Source organism: Scleropages formosus, chromosome 9 (genome assembly GCF_900964775.1).
Source record: "Scleropages formosus chromosome 9, fSclFor1.1, whole genome shotgun sequence".
Taxonomy (NCBI): domain Eukaryota; kingdom Metazoa; phylum Chordata; class Actinopteri; order Osteoglossiformes; family Osteoglossidae; genus Scleropages; species Scleropages formosus.
The window spans coordinates 4,242,263-4,268,329 of NC_041814.1; the positions used below are offsets into that span (position 1 = coordinate 4,242,263).

Below are 26,067 nucleotides of genomic sequence, written 5' to 3' on the forward strand. Positions count from 1 at the left end.
TTGAGAAACGCCAAACTTCTTCCCCAGTGAAACCCCACCACTGGAACTCCGTCCTAATGATTTTGAAATTTGGCTAGGGCATTGCCAAGCCACTCCCTGATAAACTCTCTGTGGTTTGGGTCAGCATCTGAGGAAAGGAGACAAGCAAGTCGGCTTGCTTAGGGACAGGACTTGTTCCAGAGTGGAGAGGCAAGACATTTCAACTGATGTGGGGACGCATCACAGACCCTTTAGCTCCGTCTTACTCCATGTGTCAGTATGCATGGAGCAGTGATCTGGTTGCCAGAGGAGGGGAGGAGCACATGAGTAGGTGGAGGGGGCTTAATGTGATCCAGATGTAGAAACCCGAAACTTGGGAGAGCTGGGCTGCAGGGAAAGGCACTTGAAACAAACCCACACAGAGGATGAAGAAGAGCATCAGAGATGAAAATCAATGAGGAAGTAAAATTGTCTTAAATTTGCTGTGATTTTTCTTTCCTACATTGTGTGCATTTTTATTACTTTTTTTTTTGCATTTTCCAAGGAGACCATATCCTGTCCTCGAGGGTTTTCTGCAGAAGCTTATTATAAGCAGTTTTCTTTCACTTGCATTGTGATTATGATAGAAGGACCATTTGAGGTTCTCGTATCTATGACTGAGGTATGGTATGAAAGAGGCTTTTGGTGGATTTGTTTTTCTTTCTTCACAGCTTCAGCCAGTACTTCCAGCAATGTGTTGTACCCTTTAGAGGCACTGAAATTGCAATCCTCTTATCACACTATCTTTTTGGAACTAGTTCTCATTTGGCATGCGTAGGTCACACGCTCTGCATAGGGCAGGCACGTCTCCTACTGTCTGGCAGCTGACACAGAGAAATCTCAGTTGGCTCCAGCCCTTCTATTCCCTTCCCCAGAGTAGCAAAACCCATTACGTACTAGTACATTTGACGCAGCTCTAGGTTACTTCTGGTTTTTGTTGGTGCTCGGGCTTGTGGCCTGGTCTGGTTGCTTTTGAAACTGGCTGAAGGTTGAAATGAATCATGCAATCAGAGATAGTTACTCAGCAATAAAATTTTTCTTGGGGGGGAAAAATCAAGTATGTTCAATCAGTGATAACATTAAAGTCTAATAATAAGCACATTGGATTCCTTTGTTGGGAAAGAAATAGGAGGAGGAATTCCAGATTAACCAAATTAGGATTAAGGTCTTTTTAATGTTCTTAACAGCTGATGTGGAAGGAATAGTTCTATTGAGAACATGGGCTAAACAAAAAAAATTGCTCTATCATGCATTGAAGGACAATGCTGCTTTTTATTGTTATGTGATAGATGCTGAAGAAAATCAGTTTTTTAGGTAACTGATAAGCATACAGTAAGCATGTTTGGCACTCTGATCATAGCTGGGAGCATTGTCTCTGTAGAGAGAATTTCATTCTGCTATTCTGCAAACAGTTATAGACATCAGAAGTCATCTGACTGGTGATAAATTTCCAGATATCAGTTGTCTACCTGTCAACAACATTTGAATCTGGTCTTCCAAATTTTTGTAAATATAATCCTTGCATTGATCTTGAAACTATTGTATGTTGGTGACCATTTTTCACAGCTGCTCACTTCCTGTAGTAAGGGGAAGAAATATTCAACCAGATCCTTAACAAATTTCTACTAGTGTAGACATTTCAGCGGGATCTTGCATGTAATGGCTCTTCATATTATAAAAAGCTTAACTGAAAAACAGTATTGCTTTTCTGTTGACAGGTTCTTATTCCATTGACTTTAGCATACCTGCTGTTTTAAACATTTAATTTTCTTGCTTGTTCTTAAAATACATCTGTGTACATACACATGGGCAGCACAGTGGCGCACGTAGTAGTATTGCTGTCTCTCAGTGCCTGGGTGGTTCAAGAGGTAAAAACAGTGGGAACGCAAGTTGTAGTGCAATGAAAGTTTGTATGGGCAGAATGAATGAAGATGTTTAACCATATAAGCCGACTGCTTGTCTCGTGGTAACCTTCTCAAAACTGGCCATTAGGAAGCAACCAGTTCATAACACAAACATGTGTGATGCTCTCATACTATTTTAATAATAGAAACATACTTCTGTTTATTTACTGAGTAGTTCCTGTAAAACTGTGGCATGACAGTAATAAATATCCTATGTGCGCTCAGTGAGGCTGCCCACCTTCACCCCTCTGGCCTCACTCCATAAGTTAAGTTTCTGTTCTCAGTGCATTGTGCTGTTTCTAATGGTGGAAGGCAGAAATGCAGGCCATTTTTACTCCGAATGATAGCATTTTTATAAAACATGCCCTTGAAGAAAATTAAATTAGAAATATGTAAATAAACTTGAGTGTTTGTACCTTTAGAAATTCATATGTTGGATGTTTGTAACCCGAGGTATAAATGCAAACTCTCTGCCCCGAAAATGAATTATTGCAGTTAAAATATGAATTGGTTCTTTCTAATCTTTTTGTAACAGTTTTTTAAAATTTAACACCCCCGAAAGTTAATGTAAGCTTTGAATTCATGCATTGGATGCTGTGTGTATTTTGGATTCTGTCAAAATCTAGAACATGCCCTCTTCCCTGGATCTGAGGATGCACACACATACACACACATGCACGCACTGGCTGAAGCCGCTCATCCTAAGTGGGATAACAGCACACCGGAGCCTAACCCGACAACACAGGGTCTAAGGCTGGAGGGGGAGAGGAACACCCGGAACAGGACGGCAGTCCGTTGCAAGGCACCCCAAGCGGGACTCGAACCCCAGACCCACCAGAGAGCAGGACCTGGCCAAGCCCGCCATGCGCCTGAGCTGAGGACCTGTAGTTCAAATAATTACCTCCATTTTATAAAGTAAAGAAAATTAAGTATACAAATGTTTAATATACACACAGCACTTTAACAGGAAAAGGTGTAGTTTTGCCACATAAGACTAATAAAATGAAGCTCTTGTGCAAGCCAGTAAAAGGAAGGTTTTGCCATTGTTTTATTGTGACAAGGCATAGCTAGATGGGTGCTGAACAGTTACAACATATTTAAGTTTTGTAGTTATACTTAGACATGAAACTTGAACCAGTGCTACAGAGAGAAGTTATGAATTATTGAATGGAATTAAATCATTTCCACTCTTGAGTGGTGTGAGAGAGGTGTATGAGCTTTTTTCGGAAGGGGTGTATGTGTGTCGGTGTGCACTCAATGAATGTGTAAAAGTGTACTGATTACTCAGTAAATGGCATAATACAGTCACCAGCTAAATGGCACTTTCTGGCATGTATAGTCAGATTATTTGGGTGAAGTGAGTGTAACTGTCTTAAAGACAGGTTTCATATTGAGAATTTTGGTTCTTTTTTTGTTATAAATTCCTTTCATTTGAGTTTGATCAGTTTCTCAAATCATTAAAATGTAATAAATATTGTGTGATATTAAGAATGTAACTCTTTAAAATAATGGGTTGTTAAATGCAGAGTTTAATGGGTCACATGATCTGAGTTTGAGAGGGGGAATGTTGAATTGTGGGTAAGGTATCGTGGATGCAGAGGAAGGACATGCAGCAGCGAAACGCAGCTTCTGAAATATTTTCTCCTTAAGGTTCAAAGGGTGCACATGGTAATTGTCACTTTAGTTTATATTGTGTTATGATGTCTGATTTGCTTTATGTAAACAAATGTGATTGTTTTGCGTGTTTATCGTGTTAATCATATTTCCATTGTAACTACATGATTGTGCTTGTGTGTTATTGGACATTAATATGAGAGAATTTAAACTGAGTGAAAGATGTATGCTTGAATATTTTTGTCTTTATTTTTTGTAGTTTTCATGGTGTCTGTCAGAGAAAGAGTGAGATAAGTAAATGATAGAAGACATCAGTATGAAGCGTGGCCATCCTTTCATTGAACCAGTGCAGCTATAGTGAGAAACACTTTTATATGGCTAAGTACATCTTGTGTTGGTTTCCTGAAAAAGACACAGTTTGTATGCAAGAAAACTGAACTGGCTGGCTTCCTACCCTATGATACTGGAGCCCCCCACGGGGGATCGATAGGGAGGCTGCATGGCATGTTGCACTGGGACTCTGCGATTTGTTGCCAGGGACAGGATTTGGATGTAGACAGAGGCACATGGCCCAATGTTTTTTCTGGAGTATTCTCTGGCTGGAACAAGTACACTGTACTTTGTAGGAAATTACATTAAATAAGTAGACCAGAAGGTGCTTACACATGTATTAACCTACACCCATGAACATTCAGAAGTGAGACAGCAAATCTCTTGCTTTCTTTGGTCTGCTTTAGCAGTTCTGTAATCTTGCACACTAATTTGTTCAGTACACATCACATATGCCTTCAACAAGCTGTGGTACTCTGTGACATGGCACAGCCTTGCCACATCCTGTCTCTCAACTCTTTGTACATCCGCACGCATTTGTGTACCCATGTACACAGAAAGACTGAATACTCGCTCTTCACTTTAATGATCATTTTTATGTGTTTGGGCTAGGTTGTGCTTCAGTTTGAACTGTTTCCTGAATGTTTATCTATTCAGATGAGCCTCTATTGTTCCTCAATTATTTATTTATTTATTTAAAACTGGGGGGTGCGGTGGCGCAGTGGGTTGGACTGGGTCCTGCTCTCCGGTGGGTCTGGGGTTCGAGTCCCACTTGGGGTGCCTTGCGACGGACTGGTGTTCCGTCCTGGGTGTGTCCCTTCCACCCTGAGTTGCCGGGTTAGGCTCCAGTTCCCCGCGACCCCGTATGGGACAAGTGGTTCAGAAAGTGTGTGTGTGTGTGTGTGTGTGTGTATTTAAAACTTAAATCAAATGGGGCAAGTAGCTTTTTTTTAAATGTTTGATTTAAACACGTCTGATCCACCTTTCTGTCCTTGTTCTGTTGTACAAAGTAGATAGAAAGTTACTTATAACACGTTGAGCGACCCTTGCCTGTTACGCAATGTAGCTGTTTCTCTAACTCCGTAATACAGTCATGATGATTTCACGGTTCTTGTCATTTTTCCTGTGTGTTATTTAATGCTGTAACAGGCACTGTTTATAAACCTTTTCTATAAAAGCTTGTGATGAAACCTTGCTTTTTTCCTTAGGTGTACCCCTGGCTTCTTAGGGGAGTACTGCCATCACAGAGACCCCTGTCACCCAGGCTACTGCCTCAATGGGGGCAACTGCAGTTCCAGTTGGTCTGGGGTGCCAGGTAGCCCCACCTGTTCGTGTCCCCTAGGTTTCACTGGTCAGAATTGTCAGACCCCGCAGAATTCTGCTTGCTATCCCAATAACCCTTGTGCGAATGGGGGTGTCTGCAGCCTGCTGTCCCTGGACAAATATAAATGTCACTGCCCTCCTGGTTGGACAGGTGAGTGACCCCTTCCAGGCCTGATTAACAGTGACAGTTGGGAGCAGTGTACACAGTAACCTCTCACTTACTGACACAAAGCCACACATGGGGGTTTCTCATCTCATGCTACATTTGCATGCTCTTTTCATTAGCACTCCGATAGCCCTTCTCATCCGGCCACCTTGAACAACAGCAGCCTCCCTTTTCCTCTTGTCTACCAGGCTCCCGATGCCTCCAAGAGGACAGCTGCATCTCAAATCCTTGTGCCAATGGTGGCACCTGCAACACCCTATCTGGGGGGAAGTTCAACTGCATTTGCTCCAAAGAATACCAAGGACTCCACTGCTTGAATGACACAGACGAATGTGCCCAGTCACCAGATGTGTGCTATAATGGTGGAGTATGTGTGAACACATTGGGCTCCTTCTATTGTTCGTGTCCAGCAGGTTTTACAGGGCGCAATTGTGAGACTCCCTATGTGCCCTGCTCACCCTCACCGTGTGTCAATGGGGGAACCTGCCGGCCAACTTCTGACACCACGTACTGGTGCCATTGTCTCCCAGGTGAGTAGATGGGTATAGTATGGAGAAAAGAGAGGAAAGTGTGCTGTACAGATGTGCCAGCCAACATTATATGAAGCTCTTGGTGTGTTTGATATTGTTGATTGAAGTAGTCTACTGGCTTTTGCTTTTGTGCTTGAATAAGATTTATTAGCATAAAAGACTAGCATGTGAGACATTGCTACCTGTAGCGCTACTGTGCCACCCAGATTAATAAGCCAGTGTTCACAATAAAATAGAACTGTGATGTTCAGAATTTGTGAAGGTGTGTATTAATCACCTTGATCCTCATTTGTACAAACTTAACAAAGTGTATAGTGTGCATATATTCTATGTTCATGCATGCTCAAATGCGTACTTTTCAGTGTCTTTTCTGTTTCTCTCAGGGTTTAATGGAACAAACTGTGAAATTAATATTGATGACTGCCCTGATCACCGCTGCCAGAATGGGGGCACCTGCATGGATGGTGTTAATACTTACAACTGTCAGTGTCCACCTGAGTGGACAGGTAAGGGCAGCTCTCACATACTTATTCTCAATTTATTTGTGCAGTCTTGTCATAAGAAATTTTCAGTGTCTGGTTTCATGTTTTTGCCCTTTCAGGTCAGTTCTGTACTGAAGATGTGGATGAGTGTCGCCTGCAACCAAACACTTGTCAGAATGGAGGCACTTGCAGTAATACGCCAGGGGGCTACAACTGTGTATGTGTAAATGGCTGGAGTGGCACTGACTGTGCAGAGAACATTGATGACTGTGCCACAGCGGCCTGCACAGAAGGCTCCACCTGCATTGACCGTGTCGCCTCTTTCATATGCACCTGTCCTTTTGGGAAGACTGGTAGGTGGGGTGTCAAGTTGGTCCTTGGTACACATACATTCTTAGGCTGATTGGCAGTCCAGGATTAAGTGGAGACCCTTTTGCAGGCTTGCTTTGTCATGTGGATGATGCTTGCATCAGTAACCCATGTCGTGAGGGGGCGCAGTGTGACACCAATCCCATCAATGGCAAGTTTAACTGCAACTGTCCTCCTGGCTATGTGGGCAGCACTTGTAAAGATGACATCAATGAATGCACCATGGGTAAGAGCAGTTCAAAACTGAATCTCCTGGTCTTGTACAAAATTGTGTGCTTGACTAAACGCCTCACTTAGTCATGTCGTGCGTCATATCCGGCACTTTGGTGTCTCTTTTCCACCTTGCTTGTCACCCTGCTTGCTTTCATGCCATCATCCATCTGTTGTCTTAATTTACAATTACTTATCTTTTTCTCAGTGTTTTTGATGATAATGGTCCCACTGCATGCAGGTTCTAACCCTTGTGAACATGGTGGGCAGTGCGTCAACACGGAAGGGTCCTTCACGTGTAACTGTGCCCGGGGCTACTCCGGACCCCGTTGTGAACAGGACCTCAATGAATGTGCCTCCAACCCTTGCCGCAATGATGCCACCTGTCTGGACCAGATTGGTGACTACACCTGCATCTGTATGCCAGGTAAACTTTATTCCACTCCCACCACCTGTGTACTGACACATATACACCATCTTATATCCTTACTTTGTGTTGTCCATGTTTTGCCTCTTCCTCCCCTTTTGCCTTCTGTGCCCAGGGTTTGAAGGTGTGCATTGCGAAATCGATGTTAATGAGTGTGCAAGTTCCCCTTGTCTAAACAGCGGGAAATGCTTTGACCAAGTGAACCGATTTGTGTGCCACTGCCCTCCAGGTATGTCCTCTCTGTCTTTTGTCATGTTGCTTATAGCGATTAAGTCAAGAATTTAAGTGGTGCCAGCTACGTGAATAAAAATAAACATTACATCAGACATAGAACACTCCTTTTTATAGTTTTAGTTGAAAGGCAGTTACAGTTTACCTTAGATCTATTCTTTATCTATCTAGGCTCATGCTCAGGTTTTTAAACTTAGTTATAAGTGTCCAAAGGAGCATTACTGTGAGTACTACCAGTAAATCCAATGTGTGTGTGTTTGAAAGCTAACTGTGGTTTGAGTTGTTGGAAAGTGCGTGAAAAATTGACATGGATAAAGAGATTGGGAATAATTACAAAACAAAGCTAGAGTATGTTCTTTAGTTGTCTGAAAGTTCACTTCAAAAATGAAAAGCACACACACGCATTTTCAGAACCGCTTGTCCCATGCGGGGTCACGGAGCCTACCCGGTAACACAGGGCGTAAGGCCGGAGGGGGAGGGGACACACCCAGGACGGGACGCCAGTCCATCGCAAGGCACCCCCAGCGGGACTCGAACCGCAGACCCACGGAAGATCAGGACCCGGTCCAACCCACTGCGCCACCGCGCCCCCCTAAATGAAAAGCAGTGATTGCATTTTTGAAATGTTACATTGATGGCCATTTATACTGTCATTTTGCAAATGAGGATTTTTGTGCAGAACTAGAGTAAATGGAATCTGACTTTGCTGATCTGTGTGTGTGTATTCATGGACAGATTCTATTCAGTTTATTTTTATAGGGCGCTCTCATCACACATTGACAGAGCACTGAACAAAGGCATAAGACAAACAAATCAGACAGTTGGCTATATACTATAGCAGTACATTTTCCATGCAGTTATTAAAGCTATAAGTATGCCGACTGGCCACGGAGGAAAGAAACAGAAAAACTCCCAATTCAAAGTCAAGAGAAGCGGGGGGAAAAACCCTGCCTACCCTTGGGAATTCTAGATTTAAAAAAAAAAAAAAAAAAGACTTAAATCAATTTACAACTAACAATAACATTGTAGCCGAGTGTTAACTTGATGTCTCAGTTCACATAAGTACGTCTCGTCCATCATGGCAGGCGGTCATTAGCTTCAGTCAGCATACAGTACTGGTATGACGGAATGCCGGCCAGCCTCCTCAAGTATTATATTTATATAGTATGCATAAACCTTCGGGTGTTATAATAAATTTAAGAAAAATATTTTTCCCCATTTCATAGAAATAATGTTAGGAAAATTTGCTTTAGTCTCAACTTTGACAAAAATTATTCAAAATAATGACATTTTCGTGTCTACGTATTACACTAAACAGACTGAATATTTTTAATGACATTAGTTTACTTTGTATTACTATTTGTATTTGTGTAGGACTGAAACGGTTCCTTAAGGTAACTTAAATAAAACCCTTGAGATAAAATTTTCTGTTGCAAGGATTAGTTCCGTCGCTACATATCTAACATGATATATGTTATTCTGAACAATGGAGCGCACAAATAATTCCTGTTGTGCAAAGTGCTGATGCTGTTGACATGGTATCCAGACCAGTTGGTTGCAATAATGCACCTTTCGATTGCCTGCTAACAGCCATTGCAACATGTATGTGTGCATATGCTTGTTTTTTTCATTTGTTGCTGACAGTGTTGGCCATCGGTTTTCAACTCCTACAAATGCAAAAAAGCTTTTCAAGAAAATATACTTTATTGTTCATTGAACATATTCTTTTAAACCTTTCATTATTCCTAAGATGTATCTAAATCTCATAACACGTTATATTTTAGGTTGCACTACTTTGTACTCTAAATATAGCTTGCAAATATGCAAAGCAACGTTAAAATCGCACACATACATTTTCTGAAGCCGCTTGTCCCAAGCGGGGTCACGGCGAGCTGGAGCTTAACCCGGCAACAGAAGGCGTAAGGTTGGAGTGGGAGGGGACATACCCAGGGTGGGATGCCAGTCCGTCACAAGGCACCCCAAGCAGAACTCGAACCCCAGACCCACCAGAGAGCAGGACCTGGCCAAGCCCGCTGCACCATTGTCCCCCAAAACAATGTTAATTTATTTTTATTTTAGCTTCCTCATTCCTTAGTTTTTATGTGCATGTTGGAAATTGAAATATATTTTAGTTATCTATTGGATTTTGGTAAATATTTTCTTTGAAATCCAAAGTGTAATTTAAATGGCCCTTAACAGATAAACAGTTTGCACTTAGGATTATATTTTTGTTTCCATTAAACATGTTACTTAAATGATAAAAATGTTGATTTTTATTATATGAAACAATTTATTTGTTTTAGGCAAATTTTCCCCTCCTCTGTTTTCTATTGCTGTTTAATAAAAGGTAAATATTTTTCTTATCCAATTACTTCATTAATTACAAGGATAATTATGGATATAGTACTTAATTATGAAAATAATCAATAGTTGCAGCCCTAATTTGAGTAGCGTCAGTTTTTCCATCACCCTTGTTACAGAACGGTCTAGAATTAGAACATGCTACAAAATATATATTACATAATACTTCTGATTTCCAAAAACAAATACAGGAGCAAAGTGTGGCAGTATTGCTGGATGAAAAGAACGACATACCCATTGTGCAACTCGATACATTCATCATGGTCACAGGGTCATGAGACACAGAGATCGGCCCCTGAATAGAAGACTGGCTCATGGGTGCCAGTGGAGCATAGTCAGTGGAATGCAGTTAAACAGTCCATAAATGTTGCCCTGTAATTATTCTTTTTAGACTTGCCATATTTTTTTCCCTCTCCTGTATTATTCCTATTGCTTTTCAAGAAAACTAATAAAAGTATTTAATCTGATATGACTGGAATGGAATCTTCAAGTCAGAAACTAATACTGTATGCCAACCGCTTGTTCAGTGGAGTTAATTTGTTCTATAAAACCTATACGTTGAATTCCTGTTGTGAGGGAGTCAAATTGCCATTATGTCTTATGGAAACATTAATCCAGGATTAGTTTTCAGGTTGTAAAAAATGTCACCTAAAATTTATTAGAAGACCAAAATAAAGTGTTTTTAATGTTTGACAGTGACAATGTAAACATTTTATAATATTTGTAAGTAAAGTTTTACTTTGCCTTGTCTTCTAATGTAGTTCTTTCATTTATGTATATTCATTGTCAACAACAGTACACCGAATGAAGATATTTTGATAATGGGTGTTGACGATATTGAAGAAAATCACACAACACTATGTCACTCTGCAAAGCACACGGATACCATGGTGTTGAATGTTCTGACAATACATGATCTTAATTTGATCATGTGATTAAGGCTTTTACTTTAGTGTAAAGATACTGATTTTCTTTTTAACGCTATGGTTATAGCATTTGTGAGTGTGAGAGCATGAAGCTAGGAGGGGATATCCAGTCCCTCACTGCTGTTCTTCACCAGTCACTTTTTCTGTAAATAACATAAGTAAAGCCACAAGTGTGACATACACCTTGAGTCTGTCCTCAGTTCTGCTCCCTGAAAGCAGCTGGTGTCACAGTAATTTAAGTAAATGAATAGTTATTCGCGTTTCTCTAAGGTGCCAGAGGGCCCGGGTTTGAATCCCACCTCCTTTTGTTAGTGCTTTGATAAAGGTTCTTACTTTGGGTAATTTTTACTGGAATAATAGAGCTTTATAAATGCATAAATAATGGTCGGTAGCTTAACATCATAAGTTACCTTGAAGGAACATGCCAACTAAATGAATGGTACATAAGTCCATAATGAATCTTCTTTCAGTTTTGTAATTAGATTGACATTAAACAATGGTAACTGTCAATATAACAGGAAGTTATTCCCTAATATTGTCTTATCCTTAAATGAATTTATTGTATTCTGTAATTTCCTTAGATGTTCTTATTGTTTACTACGTGTTGGTTTTATTGAATGACTGCTGCATCATAACTGATACAGTACAGAGTTTCTATTTTTGTTTTTGTGCTGTCATATAGGAAGCACTGTGTACAGCTACAGTAAACAGGGTCAACTATATGTAAAATACTGCTAACCCAAGACTAAACCTATTACTTTACTGGTTAGGGGGGATACCAAAGGCAGACTAAAAAGTAGAGAAGAGACCCTCTGGGATGAATGCTGCATGGTTTTACTGTGGATAAGAATACCACATCCGGGGAATTCCCCCAATTCCATTCCTTCCATCTGGAGTCGAGAAACACCCAACAAGTCCAGTTTAGTGCCAAAATCTCTGGCCTTATTGAGTGAATGTCACTGGAAGCTGTATTTTATGTCTAGAAAAGTAAGACAAATATGACCACAGAAGCTAGTTTGGTCGTGATGAAAGTTCAGCCATCCCATTCCAGGAGACACCAGTGACCTTGGAGTAATCTTTTTTTGTATTGCTCATGATCAGTTAATCACCTTTCTCTGTATCTCTCAGTGGAAATAATATTTAGGTGGAAATTTTGCTGAACTATTCAGTAGCTAATGATATTCATGATTGATCTGTTCATACTACTTTTTAAACATGCTACTTTTAAGTCCACTACACTAATACAGCGGCACGGTGGTACAGTGAGTAACGCTGCTGTCTCACAGCACCTGGGTGGTGTGAGAGGACATGGGTTTCATCCCTGCTCAGTCTGTGTGGAGTTCGCATGTTCTCCCCATGTCTTCATGGATTTTCTCTGGGTGCTCTAGTTTCCTCCCACAGTCTAAAGACATGCTGTTCAGGTTCCTACATAGTGTGTGATTGACACAGTGTGTTTCACTGATGTATGGATGAGTGATCCATTGTAAGTAGTGTATTTAGCAGTTTAAGTCACCTTGGTGAATAAAGTGTGTGGGCTGATAACATTGCATACAGTTCATTGGAAGTTGCTTTGGAGAAAAGTGTCTTCTAAAATAAATAAATGTAAAACTGCTGGATTATGTCATAGGATGTACTTTTTCATATATTCAGTTCAGGTTTGTACTTGTCTAGATGTTTTTGTGTCTTCACCACATTTCTGTATATGTATTCATAAATTTTGAATAAGTCTTCCCTTGTCCCCAGGCTTCAGTGGGGACATGTGCCAGGTGGACAATGATGAATGTGCCAGCACACCATGCCACAATGGTGCCAAGTGCATTGATCGCCCCAACGGCTATGAGTGCGAGTGTGCTGAAGGTACAGCGCTGCTCTCTGCTGGCACACCACCACAGGTCTTACTTTTCTACTGTTACACACGATTGCAACATGTATTTTGTTTTTCCCTGTATGCAGGCTTCACAGGGACATTATGTGAGGAGAATGTGGATGACTGTGACCCAAAGCCCTGCCACCATGGTGTGTGCCGTGATGGCATTGCCATGTACACTTGTGATTGCCACCCAGGCTACACTGGCCTCATTTGCAACACACAGGTACAGGAGTGCCAGAGCAACCCCTGCCAGAACCGTGGCCGTTGCATCGACCTTGTCAACAAGTACCAGTGCAACTGCCTTGCTGGGACCACCGGTGAGTTGGGGTCCCAGGTTAGGGTTGCAGATGAATGAAGAAACAGTACTTACTGAAAATTTTACATTAATTTTCATACCTTTATGCAAAGGTGTGCCAAGTGTTGTTTATTCACAGTAGTGATTTTTATTCCTGGATAAATAAGAATCAATTATAGTAAGAGTATATTCAGCCTTTCTTGCATATTTGTCTTTTTATTTGCCAAGTGTATGATGCTTTAAGCATTTATGTAAGCATTAATGGTTTGTAAATGTATGCATGTTTGCACATTTCTGCCTTTGCTTGCTTGATCCAACATTGTGTGCCTTTTCTAGTCACACTAAAAAATAGTTTGTACTCCTTAACTAGGCTGGCTTTATGTAGGACTAACGCAACAGCAAATTGGCATTGTGTTATGCTGTGGGTTCCTGAGTCCCATATTAGTATTACGCTTTTTTGAGTCTGGTCCATTCCAGTTGACTTTGTTGGGTAGCATGTCATACATTTTGCTGCCCTCTGGTGCAGGATTTGTAAAATGTATCTCATGCTAAAATGGTGCCCTATGACAAAAATGAACTTGCAGGCCTTTCTTGCATTTGTGTTTGCAGGAGTGAACTGTGAGATCAACTTTGATGACTGTGCCAGTAACCCATGTGTATACGGAGAGTGTCAGGATGGTATCAATGAGTATAAGTGTGTGTGCACCCCAGGATACACAGGTACATCTGCTTCTACCAGATGTGTATTTACTCCTGGCCATATACGGTATAGCATGCACAAGTATCCGTATAGTTTGTTACAGATATTAGAAGTACGTACAGAACTCTTTCACAGAATCTTTAGACTTTTGTTCCAGTTGACTAATTTACAGTGTTTCCTCTGTCTCTCAGGCGAGAAGTGTGACGTGCAGATCAATGAATGCGACTCAAACCCATGCCTGAATGGGGGGACATGTGAGGACGGTTTGAATGAGTTCTCCTGTGTTTGTCCCCCTGGCACCCATGGGCTCCTCTGCTATTCAGGGGCCGACCTCTGTGCCTCACGGTCCTGTGGCCACGGTGAATGTATTGAGCTGCATGATGGGTATGTTGTTCTCTTCATCCAGGAATACTGCAACGTTTGCATTTCTATTTGTTTTTATAAATTAGAAATAGTATGTAAAATGTATTCTGTAATGGGTTCTGATTCTTGAGAGGTCTGTAACAAGGGTGATGACAAACTGAAGTTATTTAAATTACGGCTGAAACTATTGATTTTAATAATTGAGTACTCTATCCAGTTATCCTTGTGATTAATCGAGTAATCAGATAAGAAAAATCCTTTTATGTTTTTAAAATGCAATAGAAAATGTACAAGAGAGGAAAAAGTGAAAGTTTTAAGTGGCATATTTAATTGAAACAAAATAATTTAAAATGCAAACTAAACCTGTTTAACTTAACTGCTATATTAACTCCTCATTGGGTTTCAAAGAAAATGTATTTATGGAAATCCAATCAATAACAGTATATTTCAAATTAGTTTTCAATTTACACCCAAGAACTATGATAAAAGTAAACAAAAATAAATCAGCATTGCTTTGCATATATGCAAGTTCTGCTTGGAGTACAAAGTAGTGAAAATTTAAATTTCAGAACTACGAGTTACATTATTCCTAAACTGTAGTTAAATTTTAAGGCTTATAAGAACTTGTGGTTACAGTGAAGTAGGTTTACTTGTAAGGCTTTTTGCCATTTATAGGACATGGAAAAACTAACTGATGACTGTTAACAGAAGAAAGCAAGCGCAGGTACAAGTTGCAATACCCCTTGGCACACCACTGAAAGGTGCATTACCACAACCAACTGGGCTGGATTGTGGAGCGGAGATATTGGAAGTGCACACCTCTCCAAAAAAAAAAAATTACTCTCTCAACCTATGCAGTCATATGTTAATAGCATCAACCCTTACCACAACAGGAATTAAGATCCACGTGCTCTGCTGTTTATTGTTGCACAGTGATGTGCGTAATAATAATGAAAGTTATGTATAAATGGAACGAGTGTCCGAGGCAGAAAATTTGAATTGAGGATTTGAATTTTTTCAAAAATTTAAAAGGGAGTCCAATTAGTTATAGGCTTTTCAGACCAGGCTGCTCTTGATCCTCTCAAACAAGCTGTGCTATTAACTGGTGTCTTCACAGAAACTGTCTAGTTGGACCAGCGTGCAAAACTCTTTAGCAAATGGAGACCTTTTGTGTGTAGCTCTAATGAATGACTTCTGTTCTTTTATGACCCTTGTCGAATATGATGTGTTAAATGGTAAAATTGTGCAGTGATGGTCCTAAGGACAATGTGACAAAGTGTTTTTGTCTTCCTGAAAAGGTTTTTGCAGGCACTGCATTTTCCATGTTTACAGGCTTCTGTGTGCCTTCACAGGTATCGCTGCGACTGTGTGCAAGGCTGGATGGGGCAACACTGTGAGCAAGAAGTGGATGAGTGCCAGTCAGATCCGTGCCAGAATGGGGGCACCTGTACTGACCGACCAAGTGGATACACCTGCAAGTGCACCCGTGGTTTCACAGGTACATGAAACTGTACCGCACAGTACACATATACATAGGGAGGGACTGTGTATTTCCGCTAGTTCTGGAGTTTGCTCCTCTTTCCATCTGGCAGGTGTGAATTGTGCGATCAACATAGATGAGTGCAAGTCCAACCCTTGCATGAATCGGGGGACCTGTGTGGATGGAGTTAATGGCTACAAGTGTATCTGCTCCCTGCCATATACAGGTAATCTGTCCCATGTGAGCTAAGAATAGTGCGCACCCAGGTGGAATCCTAAATAAATATAATTAATTTTGGTAAATAACTATTATTTTGATAGTGAGTAAGGGTAGAGTGCAGCATTTAAATGTTGTTCACCTCCCGCTCAACAGCAATAGTTTTGTATATAGTCTTTCTTTGCCTTACAAAAGTAATGCATTCCTGAAAAGCTCTTCATAACGCAAGCTTTTTTAAACTGACGTAATTACTATTAGTTTCAATGGTAAAATTTTTACAATGTGTTCCCAAGCCCAAAAAGTGACACCATTTATGCTAAAATATCTCAAAATATTATTAAAATGGACAGTTTTCAGGTTAACATTACATGTAATAAGACAGTTTTCTTTTTATTAATTGTAATACTCCAGCTCTTTTTGTAGATATGTACAGTGCACTTAACTGGATTTCTTCCCATTGTCCAAAAGACATATTTCAAATGGAATGGTGACTCTAAATTGCCTCTGTGTGTGCATGCACCAAAACTGAATCAAGCCAAAAACTACATCTAACCCTTTCACTACATAAACTTTTGAGATATCTTACAATAAACTTGCGCTTGAACAAAAAAAAGACATGCTACAAAACATTTTTAAATAAAATAAGTATATTTTAAAAATGAAAAACCACACTATACACAGAATTAATATAAATATAATATCCCATTGCCCCACAGACAAATACCCTTCCATCTCTACCTGTTTGCCCTGTTGTACTCATTTCCTCCCACCGTCCAAGGATGTTTCAAGTAGATGGGTTACTTGAAATTGCCCATAGTGTGTGTCTGTATTTGTCTGTTACATTGCACTGCTATGTAAACATGTGATTTACTGTAGGAAGTTTAGTGTAGTGAATCTAATAGTTGGTCACTTTGGGTAAAGGTGTCAGGTAAATACCCCATAATAGTTATTGTACGCTGCTTGGGAGAATGATTAAATGAATAAATGTAAATGTCTTGCACGGCTTGGCTCTCAGGAAGCAAGCAAAGTTCAAATTCAGTCCTACTAATGTGACAAAGTGTCTTATAATTTAAACGTAGGAGTATCAAACGCTTTGTAAAACTGAATTCTTGTAGCTCAAATGGGCAAATCTTAGGGAATTATTGTAGTGAATTCAGAATATGGCGATTCATACACTTGCCTGCATTGCATAATGTTCAGGTGCTGGAACGGCATGCATGTGTGTATTAATGTCATGTAAATTTTTTCATAGGTCCACAGTGCATTGAAAAGATAGATGAGTGTGGCACCAACCCGTGCCAGAACAGGGGCCACTGTATTACCAGCCAAGGGAGCTATCAATGCAAGTGTGAACCCGGGTACAGCGGCATAAACTGTGAGGTCAACATTGATGACTGCACTCCCAGTAAGTTTGTATCCAGAGTAAGACACTCTGAGATTCTTGTAAACCCTCTTTTGTTAAACCATTAATTTTCCACCTAACCCCTCTCTGTCTCACAACTCAGATCCCTGTTTAAACGGAGGTTCATGTTTGGATGGAGTGGGGGGCTACTCGTGCGATTGCCAGCCTGGTTTTGAAGGTGAACGTTGTGAGACTGAAGTGAATGAGTGTTTATCCAATCCATGTCGCAACAATGGCAAATGCAATGACTATGTGAACAGCTACTCATGCAAGTGCCCACCGGGCTACAATGGAATTCACTGTGAGCACAACATCCCTGAATGCACTGAGAGGTATGCTGCCTGCTTGCTATTTGCTGCTATGCATATATTCGTGTGTGTGTGTGTAAATATATGTATTATATATATATATATATATATATATATAGTTATATGAGACAGCTGAGGGGGTGCGGTGGCGCAGTGGGTTGGACCACAGTCCTCCTCTCCGGTGGGTCTGGGGTTCGAGTCCTGCTTGGGGTGCCTTGCGGCGGACTGGCGTCCCGTCCTGGGTGTGTCCCCTTCCCCCTCCGGCCTTACGCCCTGTGTTGCCGGGTAGGCTCCGGTTCCCCGTGACCCCGTATGGGATGCGCGGTTCTGAAAATGTGTGTGTGTGAGACATCTGGTAGCATAGTGGTTGGAGCTACTGCCTCGGGATTCAAAGGTTGCAGGTTTGATCCCAGCCTCTGGCTGTAGTACCCTTGAGCAAGGTACTTACCCTAAATTGCTCCAGTAAGATTATCCTGCTGTATAAATGGGTAAATAACTGTAATAACTGTAACCTTAACATTGTAAGTTGCTTTGGAGAAAAACATCAGCTAAATTAATAAGTGTGTGTATATATGATTGTATGTCACTTTGTTCAGTTTCATCTTTCATCCTCTTTCACTTACAGCTCCTGTTTAAATAATGGCACATGCATAGATGGAATAAATACCTTCTCATGTCACTGTCGTCCTGGCTTCACTGGTGCCTTCTGTCAATATGAGATCAATGAATGTGACTTGCAGCCCTGCAAGAATGGAGGCACTTGCACGGATGGCCTTGGGTCCTACTACTGCTCTTGTCCTGTAGAGTACACAGGCCCCAACTGTCAGGTACAGTATAAAATGTTCCTCATGGTGTTTGTCTATACAGTTTTACTGGCTTGGTATGTTGTCTGGTTTGGAGGATGGTGCACTTATTAATATACATTTACCAAAAAGTAATGTCTTTGACTGTTTCTGTCTGCCTTTGTAGTTCTTGACAGACTTTTGCAGCCAGCCCCTATGCGTCAACGGTGGGACCTGCATACAAAATGGGACAGTGTGGATGTGCCGCTGCACCACAGGCTGGGCAGGCCTTTACTGTGATGTGCCTAGTATGTCTTGTCATGCCGTTGCTGTCCGTCAAGGTGAGGCATCATATTCCTACCCCTCATACACAGTGAATTATCAGCAGGATGTATGCTGTCTGCTTGGTTATGTCTGCATATATAAGTGTACTGCGTGATGACTGACTGACTAACTGTATTCTGTGTATCTGTCTGCTGTAACAGGTGTGTCTGTGGACATGGTGTGTCAGCACGCTGGCCGCTGCTTAGATGTGGGAAACGCCCACCGCTGCCACTGTCAGGCTGGCTACACCGGCAGCTACTGTGAGACCGAGGTGGATGAATGCCTGTCAAACCCATGCCGCAATGGCGCCACCTGTGTGGACTACCAGGGGGCATATGAGTGTAAGGTACATGCCCCGCCACCTACTTGCATACCACACTACACAAGGGCCACAGGTATGCAAGCCAGCATTCACTCCTTGTCCATTCCCCTCTCTTCCTTTTGTTCTCCTTTTTTAAATTTTAATTTAAAAGGAATTAATGGAATTTAATTTAAATGGAATTAATTTAATTTTTTTTAAAAAACCTTTACTTCAGTGCAAGCCTGGCTACCAGGGGGTCAACTGTCAGTATGATGTAGATGAGTGCCAGTCTCAGCCCTGCCTGCATGGGGGGACTTGCATCAACCTGGTCAACCACTTTTCCTGCTCCTGCCCCCCAGGCACACATGGTGAGCAGGAGTTGAAGTTTCTCCTTTTCTCGTCTTTCCCTGTGTATTTGGGTGTTTGCAGATTCTTAGGTCTCAACATTTTTCATTACATCTACAAGATGTAAAAGTATCTTTAAATGTCTTAACTCTGTTTTGCAGTCTGATTGCATTGGTAACAAATATGCAACATTTGTTTACTTCAACAAAATTTCTTAACTCTGGTCATTTCTACAACCTTGCACCCTGCATATGTACCTGTTTCAGGATTTTACTCTACATGTATGTAATTTATTCCCCTGCTCTCTGGACACACCTGAAAAGGTGTTAGGTGTGAGATGGATGAAGACGACTGTGAGCCAGAGCCTGGCTCTTTGGCACCCCGTTGCCTGAATGGGGGTCAGTGTGTGGATGCTGTGGGCCATTTCACATGCTCTTGCCCTCCTGGTTTTGCTGGTGAGCGCTGTGAAGGTGACATCAATGAGTGTCTGTCTGCACCCTGCCATGCCCCTGGCAGCCTTGACTGCATCCAGCTGGCCAATGACTACCAGTGCCGCTGCCGCCTGGGCTACACAGGTATGCACACTGCACACGTTTAACTTTAAATCACCAGGAATTTAATTTACCCTTTTGTGTGCAGGCATCAAAAGAGGTGTACATACTATTCCAAAAGCCACCATTACCTGTTTCTTAACCTCTGTATCTGTCTTGTAATCCTTCCTTCCTTTTAGGACGGCACTGTGAATCAATGGTGGATCTGTGCAAGTCTAAGCCATGCCATAACGGTGGTACCTGCTCCATGAACACTAGTTCAGTACATGGGTACATCTGCATCTGCCAAATTGTAAGTTACTTGCTGTTGTTTTTTTTTTTTTTTTTTTTTTTTAAAAAAAAACCCTTTAAAAGTTTAATTTAAATGTATGGAACACATGTATACTTTGCATTTGGGAGCAAAAGACAAGAAAATGTGGTGCACGTAACTTGGAGACCTCTAAATACCCTTTTTTCTACTCAAGGAGCCCGTTTTGTAGGTTGTAGTTGACATAGCTCTCTTTCTGAAATTGACATTCTCAGTTTCCCCTGAGAGGGTCCCCTCTTGACAGTTAAAAGGTCATTTGACACTTTTTCTAATGTACAGTATTATTCCCATGAAACATCTTAAATACAAACATTGTTATATTCTTTATTCCCTTTCCCATCTGTGGATGTCTGTCAACATTTGATGATAAAGCTTACATAGATGATACACATAGAATACAGCCACATTTTGGAAATCAGACCTAAATCAAATTTGCCTAAGGGCCACAGCTTACATTTCAGGTCTCCCTGGTTACAGATTCTTATGGTTTTCTAAGTAATCTTTCATTGTTGCCATATTTTAACATAATTGGCAAGTTCATCTAGCACTGTATATCTGAACTGAGTGTGTCAAATTATTGAGCTCCCTGACCCAGATTTCAGAAGTAGACACTGCCTCTAACCTTAACATTTGTAATTATGTACAGTAATGCCTCGCCCTACGTCGTTAATTGGTTCCAAAGGGCACGACTTAAGTCAAAAAACGACGGAAAAAGAAATAACCCCTAAAAAACCAAGTTAGACCCCGTATAAACCCCTAATAAGCATTCGCCTTAAGTGTATACACTTCAATTAATTCTAAAGTAAAGAAAAACACAAAAAAAAAAAAATTTTACATGAGTGATGTCTATGTTGCTGGGTGGGGATGACATGGAAGTTGGATGCTACCTTTCTTCGTAGATCTTGCTTCTTCTCTTGATGATGAGTGTTCTTCATCCCTGGAGCTTCTTCTTTGACATGGGATAAAATTTGTGCCTTCTCATGTACGATTGACGATACCGTCGTCCAGCTCAACCCGAAGGCATGAGCTATAGCGGCAACCTTTTCACCGTTTTCATGACGTGTTATCATAGCCACTTTATCTTCCAATGGTATAGCGTGATGCTTACCACTACCACTAGCACTAGGAACTTTCTTCGTAGCCACGGGGGCAAATGTTAAAGTCACAAATGCAATGCAAATGAGACACTGTGAATAGCACAAACACAAGTTTGAATTGACTGGCAGCAAACAACAAACCCACGTGGCAGAGCTCAACTTTGTTGGCGCCAAACAGCAGGTAAAAAAGGCAGTTTTTTTATTTTTAAGCTTTTAATTGATTTTATAGATTACAATATTTGATATATTTTAGTGTTTATTTGATTTTACATTTTGTCTTTAAGTGATTTTTAAGTTAACAATTCTTAATATTTTCGGCTGACTGACGTAAAGTTGACGAATTGTATTTTTCCATATATATTTAACAAAAACCAACGTAAAGCCGAAATCGACGCAACACGGAACTACGTAGGGCGAGGTATTACTGTATAGTCAAAAGGTTTATGTCTGATATTTATCACATGATTTTTTATTTGTCCCCAAAATGCCGATGAGAGGATTTGGCTCTCATTTAACTGAGTACACCTTGGAGAGAAATTCAGATATGTGGAACCAAAATGTTTTTCTGTGGTTTCACCAGAAGAAGGGGAAATGGGTAAATTTATATTTATTCATTTGGCTGATGCTTTTCTCCAAAGTGATTTGCAATGTTAAGCTACCTGTAGTTATTTACGCATTTATACAGCTGGATAATTTTACTGGAGCAATTTAATGTAAGTACCTTTCTCAAGGGTAGTATAGCTGGAGATGGAATTTGAACCTGTGGCCTTTGAGTCCAAAAGCAGCAGCTCTGACTATTATGCTACCAGCTGTCCCAGAATACCTTCTGTTTTGTAGTTATTACATGTTAGTAATATGTCTGGATAAATCTTATGTAATTTTGATTTTGAATAGTGGAGCTGGTGCAAAACATTGATCTGGATGACACTGTGACAAGCAATGAGTAGTTATGCATGTTCTCAGTACCGTATTTCTGAGCTTTGTTTGTTTCATTCTTTGCTGAAGCCTTCTCCCCTTTTACGTTTTTATTCATTTAGCTGATGCTTTTCTTCAAAGAAACTTATTGTTAAGCTACATACAGTTACTTATCCTTTTATATAGCTGGGTTATTTTTACAGGAGCAATTTAGGTTACTGCAACAAGAGGCAGGATTCAAACATGTAACCTCCAAGTCCTAAGTTAACAATTCTAACCACTATGCTTCTGTCTGTCCCAGTACTTGTCCAATTCTCTCAGAGAACTTGCTGTTCTGAGTCCTCATATGGTGTGTTTTCATACACACACACACACACACACACACACACACACACACACATCTTCAGAACCGCTTGTCCCATACGGGGTCGCGGGGAACCGGAGCTAACACGGCGTAAGGCCGGAGGGGGAGGGGACACACCCAGGACGGGACGCCAGTCCGTCGCAAGGCACCCCAAGCAGGACTCGAACCCCAGACCCACCGGAGAGCAGGACTGTGGTCCAACCCACTGTGCCACCGCACCCCCTCTGTATTTTCATATATTTAAACTAATTTCATAACACATGTTGCTTTACAGTTTCATTTCTATTCTTCAGTTGCACACATGTACAGTATGTCTTAGTGTGTCATTGTGCTTGTTTCTGAGGCTCTGTTCATTATATTGCTGTCTTAACCACTGTTCTTGAACTTTTGGCTCTTGTCCTTATTTTCATGCTGACAACAAAGAGGGTGGCGGAACTCAGCCAAGGTATGATTCTGGGCATTAAAGAACTGGCTCAGAACAGGTTGAACTTTTACAATGTCCAATTAATGTGGTGAATATTTTTTAGAAGTGTGAGATTATTCATATTGCCATTTTAGGGCTGGTAAGACAAGCACTGTAACAGAATGGTCTGTATCACTATGTGTCACTGTCTGTATAATAACACTCTGTGTATCTATATGCTATGACAAATGCCCTGTGGATGTTTCAATACATTATTAAACTTTGAATCAGTGAGTACATTGGTATGACCCTGTACGTGATGTATGTATGTTATACTGCTCAATTAACATGTGATATGTCTGGTTTGTTCTCCATTCTCAGGGTTTCTCAGGGTTCAACTGTGGGGAGGTTGAGGGCTATGGTTGTACCAGTTTGCGCTGCCAGAATGGTGGCCGCTGCCATGACTCAGCAGGAGGGCAAATCCAGTGCCTCTGTCCACCTGGCTTCAGTGGCCCACATTGTGAAGTCGCCCTAAGTTGTCAAAGTCGGCCCTGCCTCAATGGGGGTGTCTGCTCTCCAGACCCTCGCAGCCCCAACCAGTACACCTGCCAGTGTCCCCCTGCCTTCTCTGGCAGGAACTGCGAGATGCTACGCTCTGCTCCACCCTTATCCCCCGTACCTACCTGCCCGTACGATGAGTGCAAAAAGCATGCCGGTGACAGGGTTTGTGACATGGACTGTAACCGGCATGAGTGTGCCTGGGATGGTGGTGACTGCTCACTGCACTGGGAACAGCCATGGGAGCGCTGCGATGCCACTGTTGAGTGTTGGAAGCTCTTTCGGAATGGCCGCTGTGACCCTCAGTGCGACAACCCACAGTGCCTCTTTGACAGCTTTGAATGCCAGTCCTCCCCGTTCCTCTGCAAGTATGTTCCAGAGCTGTAGTCAAGATTACCTATCCATCATATTGCTTTTGTGAAAAGATGATAGAATACATGCAGTAGATGCTGTTACATTTGATGGCAAATAGATGGTGCGAAATACAATAGATCATGAGTGTATGGAAATTTCAATTATACAGATACAAAACACACATGTAGTATATGCACAAGCAATAAAATACTATTGCCATTCCTAAGTACACTTAGCTGTTAACCTCCTTAACTTTTCTCAATTTTATTAGCAAATTACTGTGTGGGGCAAAGATCAGTTTTGATTTTATGAAAGATGCGAAAGTTATCTGTGAAGTTCTCAAAATTAAGTACATTTTGTAGAACATTTACTAATTGACAAATCATTGATAATCTGTTCATAGGCTGTGCTGTATAGAAAGAACTACAGTAAATGAATCGTGTATACATATCTGCATGTGCACAAAATATTACTGTACCTTTGTTTTTTGTATGACCCCTCTGGTTATGTTTTCCATGCAGGTATGACAAGTACTGTGCAGACCATTATGCCAATGGCCACTGCAACCAGGGGTGCAACACAGAAGAGTGTGGCTGGGATGGCCTAGACTGTGCAGGTGATATCCCACCACAGGTAGCTGACGGCACACTTGTGGTGGTGGTTCTGCTGCAGCCAGATGAGCTGTTGGGGGACTTGCGTGGCTTCCTGCGTGCACTGGGGACACTGCTCCACACCAACCTGCGTGTCAAGTTGGATGCCCAGCAAAAACCTATGGTGTACCCCTACTTTGGCCCAGATCCAGAGAGTGACACTGGGGCCCCATCTGAACGTAGATGGAAACGAGAACTGGTCAATAAAGAGGTCATCGGGTAAGGAAATCTGCCTTTAGGATCTGTTGTGACTTTAGATGTTCAAATTTCCTTGTTTCAAGGTGCATAAATGTATGCTTTCTGCAGTTTTCAGCCTCGTACATTCAGTGGGGTGCTTTGAAACTGCTCTGTCTAGACTCTCTTCTCTAATTTCTGAAGGCTTCAGTGCATAGTAGATAACACTGAAAATGTAATGCTGAAGTGTTTTTCAGATTTATTAAGTCAGCAAGTGTTGATGCAAGGCTATCATTGGGGAAACTTTCCAGTACTCACAAAGGATGTACTAAAACCTGAATGTAGCTTTGCTTTGGCATTGTTTGCCTGTTCATTCCCTATGAAAAGACTGATTTTTATTTGTAAAATAAACTCTCCCTTTTTTGAGTTTCTTTGCATATTTAAAGAACTTTGTGCCAAATAATGAGTGACTCTGATGTTGTGCATTGCCTTTTCCTACACAGGTCCAAGGCATACCTGGAGATTGATAACCGCCAGTGTTCTCAGGTCTCCGAGTCCTGTTTCTCAAACACAAAGCTAGCTGCCTCCTACATAGCTGCAGAGTATCTGAAGAAGGAGCTGCCCTACCCTGTCATTGCTGTTAACAGTAAGCAGATCCTCTTGCTCAAACTACTCAGGATCACCAAATTTTGAGCAAGATAAAATTTAATAGCTCCAAAGTATCTTCTGAGTATACTCTCTGAGGTTCAGAACAAAAATCTGATTGTTTTGTAGCCATTTGTTGTTGTTGCTCTGTTTTTAATTCTAATGCCTCATAGTGTCACACCAAACACTGTTATTTTGAAGAATCATAACTAGCTGCTGTTTTGCAGAAATTTAAGTATGTTACCACTGAAGATTTGTATCACATTGCCGTCTGTCATGTAATCTTCAGGTGAGCCCAGGGAACCGCCACACCCTCCCCATTTGCTGTATGTGGTTGCTGTAGCAGTGGGGATCATTCTGCTCATCTTAGTTCTGGGTGTGCTGGTCGCTAAGCGGAAGCGCAAGCATGGCATCTTGTGGCTCCCTGATGGCTTCCTCACCAAGAAGGATGCCAAGCGCCGTGAGCCTGTGGGCCAGGATGATTTTGGAATGAAGTAAGCTTGGAGTGTTCTCCTGTCATGCAGGCATTGGAGCTAACAATGTGGTCCTAACTATATCCCTTCTCCTTTCAGGAACATGGGAAAACCACAGGATGGGGGTATGATGGATGCCAACCAAAACCAACGCTGGCCAGAAGAAGAATCACAGGCTAAGAAATCAAGAGTGAGATGTCAAGTGATTCCATTGTAAAAAAAAAAAAAAAAAATTCTTTTATGCTTCCAGTTGTGTTGGTTGAGTTTCTATTCATAAACTCTGTCCCTGTCACTGGTGC

General features: G+C 41.3%; 1 protein-coding gene across 1 annotated transcript in view; it reads left to right on the forward strand.

Annotated features, from left to right (window-relative positions):
* The window catches only part of notch2 (notch receptor 2), a 45,041-nt gene that overhangs the window by 12,468 nt on the left and 6,506 nt on the right, over positions 1 to 26,067 (forward strand). The window contains exons 3-28 of the mRNA XM_029254598.1: positions 5,075 to 5,340; positions 5,544 to 5,885; positions 6,269 to 6,391; positions 6,487 to 6,720; positions 6,807 to 6,962; positions 7,188 to 7,373; positions 7,489 to 7,602; positions 12,635 to 12,748; positions 12,845 to 13,078; positions 13,666 to 13,776; positions 13,948 to 14,140; positions 15,472 to 15,617; positions 15,712 to 15,825; positions 17,068 to 17,220; positions 17,321 to 17,549; positions 18,151 to 18,352; positions 18,495 to 18,648; positions 18,793 to 18,977; positions 19,168 to 19,300; positions 19,601 to 19,852; positions 20,008 to 20,120; positions 23,296 to 23,840; positions 24,348 to 24,695; positions 25,154 to 25,296; positions 25,585 to 25,789; positions 25,868 to 25,958. Of these exons, the coding sequence (XP_029110431.1) occupies positions 5,075 to 5,340; positions 5,544 to 5,885; positions 6,269 to 6,391; positions 6,487 to 6,720; positions 6,807 to 6,962; positions 7,188 to 7,373; positions 7,489 to 7,602; positions 12,635 to 12,748; positions 12,845 to 13,078; positions 13,666 to 13,776; positions 13,948 to 14,140; positions 15,472 to 15,617; positions 15,712 to 15,825; positions 17,068 to 17,220; positions 17,321 to 17,549; positions 18,151 to 18,352; positions 18,495 to 18,648; positions 18,793 to 18,977; positions 19,168 to 19,300; positions 19,601 to 19,852; positions 20,008 to 20,120; positions 23,296 to 23,840; positions 24,348 to 24,695; positions 25,154 to 25,296; positions 25,585 to 25,789; positions 25,868 to 25,958 (5,086 nt within the window). The remainder of the gene's footprint in view (positions 1 to 5,074; positions 5,341 to 5,543; positions 5,886 to 6,268; positions 6,392 to 6,486; positions 6,721 to 6,806; positions 6,963 to 7,187; positions 7,374 to 7,488; positions 7,603 to 12,634; positions 12,749 to 12,844; positions 13,079 to 13,665; positions 13,777 to 13,947; positions 14,141 to 15,471; positions 15,618 to 15,711; positions 15,826 to 17,067; positions 17,221 to 17,320; positions 17,550 to 18,150; positions 18,353 to 18,494; positions 18,649 to 18,792; positions 18,978 to 19,167; positions 19,301 to 19,600; positions 19,853 to 20,007; positions 20,121 to 23,295; positions 23,841 to 24,347; positions 24,696 to 25,153; positions 25,297 to 25,584; positions 25,790 to 25,867; positions 25,959 to 26,067) is intronic.